Here is an 11022-nt window from a genome sequence, read left to right on the forward strand (position 1 = left end):
TGAGCACTGCTTTTAAGGTTTTCAAAGCAAACCAAAGACTTAATATAAGCAATTGACATCTGTTTAGATTTTTGACAGCAGTAGTTATGATAAATGTGGTGCAAAAATGACAATGCGAAATTCCGAAATTTACTAAAACTGCAATCAAGCCAAATTGTATAGCCAAAGTGTAATAAATGAAGTTTTTTATGGGCGACTTTGATCGATAATGGTAACTCTTTGGAGCGGCGTTTCCCAAACTGAGGTACGCAATGTAACCAAAGAGGTACGGTAGTAGGATCCATATATCACAGAAGATCAGTAAGATCAGATCAACGGGGAAACGCCTTGCAATCGTAAGAAGTAGTGAATCCGACATGTTTGCTGGAGGTGCCAATTTCTGGATCCAGTAGTTTGATAGTCCGGTAAAGCTGGGTTTTGCTGATTTCAAGCATCGAAAATCCCGGGGTGAGCTACTATGAACACACAATGGGCACAACTTATAACTATTTTTTTTATTAAAGTTTAGGCGGCTGCCATTCCCAAATGAGTTGGTGCGTGACTACCATTCGCTAGTGCCGGGTTCGAGACAACGGCCATGAAACCCCAAAAGATAGGAAAGGATGGCAGCCAATGGCATACCTCCGAGTGTATTTCTGCCATGAAAAAGCGTCTCATAAAAAACCAATCGCCGTTCGCCTTAAAACTGCAGATCCTCTATTTTGGAGCAATCTCAAAACCCTTATATCGGCCAAGGGTACAATAAAGGGTGTAAGCACCGATTATTTATATGTATACTAAAATCTATATTGAAAAAATAGCGGTGTCTTATGATTAGAAAACGCACCTTATTATGAAGCATAATACATGGGCTGAAGAGTCCCGGGCTTAAAAAAGAAAACACGTTTTTTTGTTTTGTTCAAAATTATCTTTATTCGTCAGCGTAGTTTCAATCAAGAACAACAAAATCATTCCAACGCCGCTCTAACATTTCAATAACACTTTTGTAGAACGATTTATCTTTTGCCTCAAAATAGTCCTCAGTTTCAGGGATAACCTCTTAATTCGAGCGAAATTTCGTACCGGCAAGCATTTTTTAAGTCTGCGAACAGCCAGTAGTCGCTGGAATACAGTGGATGTGGGAGCAATTCGAAGTTCAATTCATGTAGGCCAAACACTGCTCAGAATCATCAACTCCTTCACCTTATTCTTTTTGGTCAACAGTGAGCACACGCGGCACCCACTTCGAACAGAGCTTTCGCATAGTCAATTGCTCATGCAATATAAAGCCAACAAGTTATTTTGATGTCTTTACGATATCAACTAATTCAAGCAATTTCACTTTTCAAACATTCAAAACGATTTTGTGGATTTTTCTGATGTTTTCTGGTGCTACCGCCTCATTTGGACTTCCACTGCGTTGTGCATCATCGATGTCTCACGTTTGAAGTCAACAAGGAGCGGAGTCCCCATAACTCTTTTCAAGCTATTGCTTCGCTTGAACGGCATTTTTCCCCATCAAAAAGCAGTGTAAAATTAAAACACGATATTTTGAATTTGAAAATAACAAAAATAGCGTCACTGTTAATACAATAACTCACGGACTAATGAATAGAATATCATGAAATTTTAACAGCTGCCTTTTCAAGGTTAGTACTAACTGGAAAAGAGGTGAGTACAATAAAACTAGAGTCATCTATGTGTTAGGCTCGGGACTTTTCAGCCCATGCGTTAGAACACTTTACAAAAAAATCGTATCTGCATCAAATATGGTGTGAATGACCGTATGTATGCTGTAACAGTAAAATATTTGCTTAATTTTATTATCTGCGTTTTATAATACATGTATGTATGTATATGTCTAGCCTATCTTACATTCTGTCAAAAAAAAATATCGGGAATTGTTCATTTAAAAAGCGCGCCTTACAATTAGCTTGTTTTTGGCATTTAACTATATCAGTCAACCGCAGGTGTGCTCTGCGATTTTCACTATAGATAAAAATATCGAACAAAGAATTTATCTTAAATTTTGAGTTTTTAACCAGATTTCGCATGCCGAATCATTGAAAATGTTGCAGAAAGCCTATGGCGAGCGTGCTTTATCAAAAACACAGATCTGGGAGTGGTATAAGACTTTTGCAGAGGACCGAGATGTCGTGGCAATTCGCCCCGATGGTGCTGGAAAACCATCATTTAAGTTTGAGGGAGGCAGCTCGTGACCTTAGCGTGTTTCGCAACATTTTACACCATTAATTACGCATGAGACGCGTGGCTGCTCGACTCGTTCCAAGACAGCTGAATTTCTTTCAAAAAATTCATCGGAAGAAGGTGGCTGAAGACACGCTTGAGCAAGTGAATTTGGACCCAACGTTTATCCAGCGCATCATAACAGGTGATTAGACGTGGGTATATGAGCTGAACATGCAAACCAGTCAATCGACGGCTGAATGGCGCTATCCACATGAGCCGAAACCCAAAAAACCAAGTCAAAGTCGGTCAAAAGCGAAATTCATCCTACTCGTTTTCTTTGATTATCATGGTGTTGTGCACTCGGAATTCGTTCCAAATGCTGACTTTTTCCTGTGACTTTTTCATTGTGCCACACCGCGCACGAGAATTCGCTGAAGGAGCTGAAGAAGATCTCTTCAAACGCGTTTAAAAGGTGCCTTGATGACTGGACTATTCATTGGCATGCGTTCATTGCTTCGAATGGAGCATATTTTGAAGGCGACAAAATAAATGTTGATGATTAAGCAATTATTTTGCGTTTTATTGAACAATTCCCGGTACTTTTTTGACAGAATATATTACGTCAACAATAAAATGTAACCGCTAGCTATACAAATATTTATATAAATGCGTATCTGTTTGTTTCTGCGAGTAAATTACTTCCTAGCGAGTTTCGGAGCATATCACTTGTGCAAATAAAAAAGTATTGTTTTAACCTCCAATACAGCTGGCATTCGGCTTGTTCGAAATGAGTTGAAGTAAATATTTCAATTCAAGTTAATGATTATTTTACTAGTTGGTTGTCATTTTAGTTGAATCATACACTTGTATTTCAGTGCAAGTGATTAGCTGTGAGTCAGTAGTTTATCAGTTAGAATTCGTGTAGTTCTTAAAAAAGAAAAGTGTAAAAATATAAAAAATATATATAAAAAAACAACAAATTAAAAATGTGTACCTATCGCAAAACACCTACACTTTTGCTCTCACTCAGCTTCTTCGCGCTAATTGTCAATTCGCAACAGTTACCGCAATCGAGTGCCGCAGATAAGCGCGTTTGTGAGGAGCGGTGTAATTTGGCATTTCGCTGCGATCCCTACTATAGTGGACCACCTGTGTGGACAATTATGGATGGCATTTGCAAACTTTTCAAAACCGATTGCCTCTTTGCCAGCGCCAATTGTCAACGTCAGAATGAATGCAAGCCAAGTGAGCGAATTTTTCGTCTTTTGTTCTACTTTTTCTACTTTTTCCAATTTCACTTAATTACTCAAGGATTGGTTTTAACAACTCAGCAAATGTGTCAAACAAAGTGCAGGGGCGACTGCGAGAATGTACCCAATAAGCCGGTATGCGCTGGTTTTCCCTATGTGACAATGCATGGCGATCGAGATGACGGTATGATAACCTTTAAAAATCAATGCGAATTGGACAAGTGGTCTTGTTGGAACTCTAAAGGTATGATTTGAAATTATTTCTTTTGAGTTTTTGTATAAATTTTATTGAAAAACGAAATTTCTCTTATTATACAGCCTATATCTATGCCAACAATGGTACGTGTTTTTAAAATGGTTTGAGCGATCTGCATGAAATGGGGGAAAGAATGGGGGATAGATAATAAATTTTTTTAATATCTGCATAAAGAATTTTTTATGTGAAAAGTTTGTGTGGCTTTAATTAAAATTGTTAGTTTAATAAGAACTTGGCATGTGCAATAAAATCCCTCGAAAATATTATGTTTAGTAAATATTTGGGTGGAATGCTTTTCGAATAATGGCCCGAACTTACAGTCCAATTTGGCGTGTGCATCTTAATATTATCCTACAAATGGAAGTACCTTATGGCACCTACGAAAAGCAGACAGCAGAAAAACACTCAGATATCTGTCATTGTCCGATGAGGGTCAAACGCCATTAGAATGGACTAGTACGGGAGTAGTATGTATAGTATGTATTTTTCTAAAAGTGGTAGCTCCTTGGCAAACCTCCGAGTGTATTTCCTCGTTAAACAGATCCTCATAAAGACTTTCTGCCATTCGCCGGCGGCTTAAAACACCAAGACTCACACCACAAACAGGAAGAGCAGCTCGCAAGCTCTTAATAAAGGGTGTACGCGCCAATTATTTATAACTGGTGTTTTTTAAGAGCTTGACAACTTAAAATGATAACACAAAATATAAATATTGTTGGAATGGAATTTATTTTAATTAGGTTTGGTAGATAATTGTATGGCAATTATTTGTGGATATTCGGCATATATTCCCCAGGGCCACGCGTTACAGGGTCCATTCAATCAGTCCAATTTTTGACTACTTTGGATATACTTTTGGGGATATACTTTAAGTTCCCGTGCAAGCCTTCCAGTTCATTACTGCCATGAAAAAGTTCTTCATAAAAGCCATTCGGAGATGGCATAAGCCTGTAGGCACCGCCATTTGTGGAAAATCATTAAGACGCACACTACAAATAGAAAGAACAGATTGGCCAAGCACTCAACAAAAGGTGTAAACTCCAATTACTTAATAGAAATCAGATGTCAATTGGCAAAATGAGTGCTGGTTGTTATTAGAAGCCGCGATGCATAGAATACCAAGGGAGCATCCAGTTTGAACCAGTATTCCACTCGCAGTGAATTAGTGACACAATTCATTCATGTATTGTTTGTGTAATTTCTTCTTCTTCTTGTATTTCTCTCATGCAACTGCTCATCATTCTTGATTAAAAACTGTCTTAAATAGCAAATCTCTTAAAACAAACGAATTTTGCTCGTTGTCGTTGTTGTTGTCGGGTGTAGTCACCGATTGTCATCGACTAACTCATCTACCGGTAGCTCCAGAAAGCATACTGTTTCGCACGGTTGGGTCCAGAGGTAGAGGTGTGTTAGGTAAGTAGAGGGCATGTAAATAGGTGGTTAGTATCGTGCGAGGTACCTTCACATGCCAAACATACATTCGGTATGTCAAGGTCGATTCTATATATGTAGAAGTTTAACCTGGCACAATATCCAGAACTAAAACGAGCTAAAATTAGGTGGGTCTCACGAGGCAGCTGAAGCTCTTCGTCTGCAATAGGTGGTATATACACTTCGATGACGGCATTCGGGTGTCGGAAGTTTTGGAAGGTGGTAGGTGACTCCTTAAGAATATCGTTTAATGTATATCTGTACACTGTCTCAGTACTTGTAGTCATGTTTGGTCCTGGATCTCGTCAGTATAGTCGAAGAGATGTCTCCTGGCTCACGTGAAAGTGGCTCAGGCTCTATGAAGTGCTTCCATCTGTGATTCCTACAGTAACAACCCAGCATAAATTGCTTCCTGAGCATCTTACGGTGCTCCTTAACCGGAATTATGGAAAGCTCTCTGTGAAATTGTTGCAGAGAGGCATCATTAGGCGTCCTGTGGCTGTCCTGGTAGCTGTATTCTGACAGGTCTGAAGCTTTGTTCACTGCGAATCACTAGTGCCAGGCGACCAGACGGGCGCAGTGTCTGTTTTATTAGTGTATTTGCTTAGTGCATTCACAGTTTATTACAAAATGTTGACGTTAGTATTTTTTAACTTTTTATGAACAAACTGTGAGCAGTCATAATGGTTCAAGCCAGTAGATAGTAGTAAATCTGCAGAATGGAGTAACAAAATATCAATAAGGTTTCAAGCCAGTAGAAAGATTTAAATGTGTCTTACAACATTTTTCATGGCATAAATATCAAAAAGAAAAATGTTGCAAGACACATTTAAATCTTTCTACTGGCTTGAAACCTTATTGATATTTTGTTACTCCATTCTGCGGATTTACTGCAAGTCATCTAATAGTTTAATTTTTAATTTAAATAAAAATAAAAATAAAAATTAAAATAAAAATAAAAAGGCATAGTATTCAAATGGACTTTGTTTCCAAGATTTATAAGCATTAATAAATTACCCAAGAGGCTGCTGGTGTAAAGCAATAAATGTAGTATCTAATAATCTTCGTAGTAGGCGATGAAGCTAAACAAGACACCAAGGCGGTAACGTTCACCACAAAAGCTTCTTTGCAATTCATTTTAACAAAGCACATGAAAGCAAAAGGAAAATCTGATTGTTGGTTTTACTTATAATGCCATTTTGCTGTGAGATTACAAAATTATGGCGATTGAAAATATTCATTTGAGCATTATAAACTATTAATAACATAATTTTATATGGAAAAAACAATAGTAAAGATGTGACGATTCTAATGAATTACATAATGTAGACGTCAACGTTTTTTTGCACATTTAGCAATGAGTTGGGAACAAAACACTGTACATATGTCTGTGTGTAAGTATTTATTCAGTTGCCTTTAAAAGGTGTTTTTTTTGTTCTACTTATTTACAAGTAGCTTCAAGTGCTGCGATTAACTTTTGTCTTAAACTTGAAAAATCTTTATCGAAATGAATCAAAGGCAACGGAATTTTATGAGTGCCACAAGGTGTTTCATTTCATTAGGAAAATACTTAGTGACGAAGGAAAACCACGTTAGCAATAGTGTAGAATCTTCTTCTTCTTAATTGGCGCGATAACCGCTTACGCGATTTTGGCCGAGTTTAACAAAGCGCGCCAGTCGTTTCTTTCTAGTGCTAACCGGCGCCAGTTGGACACACTAAGTGAAACCAAGTCCTTCTCCACCTGATCTTTCCAAAGCAGAGGAGGTCTTCCTCTTCCTCTACTACCAGCAGCTGTTACCGCATCGAATACTTTCAGAGTCAGCGCTTGTATCCATTCGAACGACATGGCCCAGCCAACGTAGCCGCTGGATCTTAATTCGCCGCGCTATGTCTATGTCATCGTTAAGCTCATACAGCTCAACCTTTCATCACCTGCTATATTCGCCGTTACCAACGTGCAAAGGTCCACAAAATCTTGCGCAGAATCTTTCTCTCAAACACTCAAAGTGTCGCTTCATCGGATTTTGTCATCGTCCACGCTTCTACGCCATACGTTAGGGCGGGCTTGATGAGAGCCTTGTAGAGTGTTAGTTTTGTTCGTCGAGAGAGGACTTTACTGCTCAATTGCCTACTTAGTCCAAAGTAGCACTTGTTGGCAAGAGAGATTCTACGTTGGATTTCAAGGCTGACATTGTTATCGGTATTAATGCTGGTTCCTAAATAAACGAAGTCTTTTACAACCTGGAAATCATAACTGTCAACAGTGACGGTGGTGCCGATACGCAAGTGTGCCGACTGTTTATTTGGTGACAGGCGATATTTCGTTTTGTCCTCGTTCACCACCAGACCTATTTGCTTTGCCTCTTTATCCAGTTTGGAGAAGGCAGACAGTGCGGTTGTCAATATCATCGGCATACGCCAACAATTCTAGTCACACGGCAGCGAGTCACCCTGCCTGAAACCTCGTTCGGCTCGGAGAGGTTCTTCCCAATTCTGACGGCGCTGCAGGTGTTGAGCAACGTCATTTTGCATAGCCGTATTAGTTTTGCGGGGATAAATTCAGACATCGCGACATACAAGTAACTCCTTTCCGTACTGTCGAATGCAGCTTTGAAGTCGACGAAAAGATGGTGTGTGTCTATTCTCCTTTCAATGGTCTTTTCCAAGATTTGGCGTATTGTGAATATTTGGTCGATGTTAGACCTTCCAGATCTAAAGCCACACTGATGAGGTCCAATCAGTTGGTTGACGATGGGCTTCAGCCTTTCACACAATACGCTCGCTAGAACCCTATATGCAATATTTAGAAGACTAATCCCTCTATATTTCGCACAGATTGCAGGATAGTGTAAACTATTCCCAGAAAATAAATGGCTTCAATAAATAAAGGGTGATCAGATCGGAGATACTTTTTCCAATAGGGTTTTTTTTTGACAGATCACGCTTGACTACTGTCAAATTAAACTCATAATTCAACAACGTTCGCGCGCTCAGGGCAGCTTATGGTGTTCAGCGATGAAGCCAATAAACAAAACTGCCGTATATGGGTTGAAGAGCAACCCGAGGCCATTCAATATCAGCCACTGCATCCATTGAAAATAACGGTTTGGTGCGGCCTGTGAGCTGGAGGAATCATCGGCTTATATTTCTTCAAAGACGAAACTGGCGCCAATGTAACAGTGAATTTCAAAGGCTATCGCGCCATGATAAACGACTTTTTGATACCGAAAATCGAAGCCCGTGATCTTCACAACATTTGGTTCCAACAAGACGGCACTACTTGCTATAAAGCCTTTCAAACAATGGACTTACTGCATCATCGTTTCGGCGAGCAATTTTTCTCTTATCTCGGACATATGGATTATCCACCCTATCGTGTGATATCACACCTTTGAACTTTTGTTCATGGGGTATGTAAAGTTTAAATGCTTTGTGGATTAACCAGCTTCGATTAAAGCATTGGAAGCCAATATTACTAAAGTTATTCACGAGATACTGATCGAAGTCCTCCAACGAATTGGTGTTTACGGATGGCTGAATTATTAATTAAAGTGATTATCTTTAAAAAATAAATGTCATGAGTGGTCCTACAGAAAAAGATTAAAGATTACCCAAACAATTTGAATTTTCGCTGTTTAATTTCATTTTAAAATCCGATACTTTTATATTGATCATCCTTTATGTATACTTTCACTCTGCTTTCTTTTCGAGGGGCAGTTGACACGCTTTTACTCTGAGAGCGCATTTATTTTCACGTACCTCGAAAAAATGTTCATAGTAATGATTTATTCTTTCCAGAGCGGGTTAACTCTGATTATGCCTCAAAAGCACCTTTGGTTAGAACATTGAATGAGCTTAATCTGATTTCAAGTTCTTTCTTGAGATTTATCCCTCTCTAAATATAACGGCCGCCCTAGCCCAATGAGTTGGTGCGTGACTACCATTCGGAATTCAGAAAGAACGTAGATTCGAATCTCGGTGAAAGACCAAATTAAAGAAAAAGCGATAGCGATCGCCCCTCGGCAGTCAATGGCAATGGCAAACCTCCGAGTGTATTTATTCCATGAAAAAGCTCCTCAAAATAAACATATGCCGTTCGGAGTCGGCTCGAAATTGAATAAATATACAAATAAAACGAAATACATAAATAATATTTTTATTTCACAGCAAGACTAGCTATTTTTTTATTTATATGCCGAAATACTTTCATTGTGGCACCACGGTACATTTTACGCGTCATGTCAGTCAAATGCATTGCCGCAATGGAACCATTGTGACAGACCTATTGTTGCATCATGAGTGGTTGTGACCTTAGCGAACCGCTATCCTACTCTCAGTGAATTTGACAGAATCAGCTGATTTGCTGACAAGCGAATTTCCCAACAACGCAATTCTCTTTCTTGGTTATTCAAATGTTACGTCACCGCCAGAAATACTCTCCCGGATGTCGCAATCTGGTAATCTATCATTAATGCAGTAGATGCATACAAGTGCGCCTAACAAGAGCTTAGCTGAGCGTGTCGCCTACATTTTTTAAACTTGTTTAATTTCAAAAAAAATACCAGAACAAAAGACTACTCAAAACAGACAGTAGAAAAAACCCTCGACAGATTGTTTTGGACGATGAAACTTCGAAAATTTAGGTAGAATTTAGTTCTAGTAGAGAAATTTAGATGTCAAGCTAGACATATTTGGAATGGATTGGTATTAAAAACAAATTAAAAAAGATAAAAAATTTACGCCTCTTTTTAATTTTTTAGATTATGTGCAACAATATAGATTGCCACTCAACCCTCATTCAGGAATAAAAAGTTGGCTATAACAGTGATATAAGATGTTTATTTTAAACTCTTCTTTATAACTGCGGACTTTTAAGTTAAAGTAATAAGGTATTTCGAAAGAAACTGATTGTGTACAAATAATTATCTTTATTTAAATTAGTTAGAAGTTGCATTTGAGTATGTCTTCAAAAGAGCTGTCGAGTTGAAAGGTACGTTAAGCGATACACGGAACAGGATTTGAACCGCAAGGGCGTGGACCTTCTTGGAACCAAACTATTTATAGATAAAGCAAAATTTTCAAATATATTTTTAAAGTAATAAATATTTCTATAAAAACTCACATTCCCCCGTATTGCACAGATGCTTCCTCCATTCACACTGACTGGGGAAGGTGCAATATTTTTCACCACGATGCACGCAAACTGTATCTTTCGGCGCCTGGGAGCAATCATTCACACACAGCGATTGGCATTCTGCCTTGGATACCTGCTCAAGTACTAACATAAAGATGGAAAATTAAAATTGTATATTTATAATTCACTTTCTTCAATTATGTGTGATTAAAATCAACCTCCACTACTCACGTGGACGCTCCTGACGGTAACGCGCACAGTTGGCTTGCTCGAAAAGGCATTTATTCAAAACCGTTATACACTCGTTATTTTCATCCTTGGACCATACCAAATCCTCATGACGGAGGTTGCAATCAACAATCAGCCCTGGAAAGCATCTTGGTAGTGTTGTTGGCGTTTGTGCATCACGTGACGCTACTTGCACCGCAAGCGTAGCCCACAATGCAAACAAACAAGTTACGCCAACAGATGCCATTTTCGAACTGAACTCAATGATTTAGCTTTTATAAAGAAATTACTTCCGCCAATTGTACACAGGTTACACACTTCTTATCAGCTCAATTAGCTTATGAGAAGCCGAGATGAATATTTGTGTGTATTTGGCAATGCAAGCATTTATAGAAGTGGTAGAAAATTATAAAAAAAAATTCACACACTTTTTGAGAATAGTTGAGAAATATTTGAATATTTCAAAGTGGAGCAAAATAATTATTTTAAAGGTGTATTAAATAGAAACAAATATTTATTCTAAGAAATTTTCGCTGCATTACAGTTCGTAGGG

The 11022-nt window shown here is 38.4% G+C and overlaps 2 protein-coding genes across 2 annotated transcripts; one reads left to right on the forward strand and one right to left on the reverse strand.

Annotated features, from left to right (window-relative positions):
- Nucleotides 1–2895: 2895 nt before the first annotated feature.
- LOC129252913 (salivary glue protein Sgs-5-like) lies at nt 2896–3938 on the forward strand. The gene is made up of 3 exons (XM_054891072.1): nt 2896–3414; nt 3481–3663; nt 3738–3938. Exons 1-3 carry the CDS (start codon nt 3156–3158, stop codon nt 3770–3772), a joined length of 477 nt encoding a protein of 158 aa, XP_054747047.1. The 5' UTR covers nt 2896–3155; the 3' UTR covers nt 3773–3938.
- Nucleotides 3939–9926: 5988 nt separating this feature from the next.
- On the reverse strand, nt 9927–10789 carry LOC129250298 (uncharacterized). Its single transcript, XM_054889934.1, has 3 exons — nt 10473–10789; nt 10230–10385; nt 9927–10161 (listed from the first exon to the last, which is right to left on the reverse strand). Exons 1-3 carry the CDS (start codon nt 10714–10716, stop codon nt 10103–10105), a joined length of 459 nt encoding a protein of 152 aa, XP_054745909.1. The 5' UTR covers nt 10717–10789; the 3' UTR covers nt 9927–10102.
- Between the last annotated feature and the right edge of the window lie 233 nt (nt 10790–11022).

This window comes from Anastrepha obliqua, chromosome 1, assembly GCF_027943255.1.
Source record: "Anastrepha obliqua isolate idAnaObli1 chromosome 1, idAnaObli1_1.0, whole genome shotgun sequence".
NCBI lineage: Eukaryota > Metazoa > Arthropoda > Insecta > Diptera > Tephritidae > Anastrepha > Anastrepha obliqua.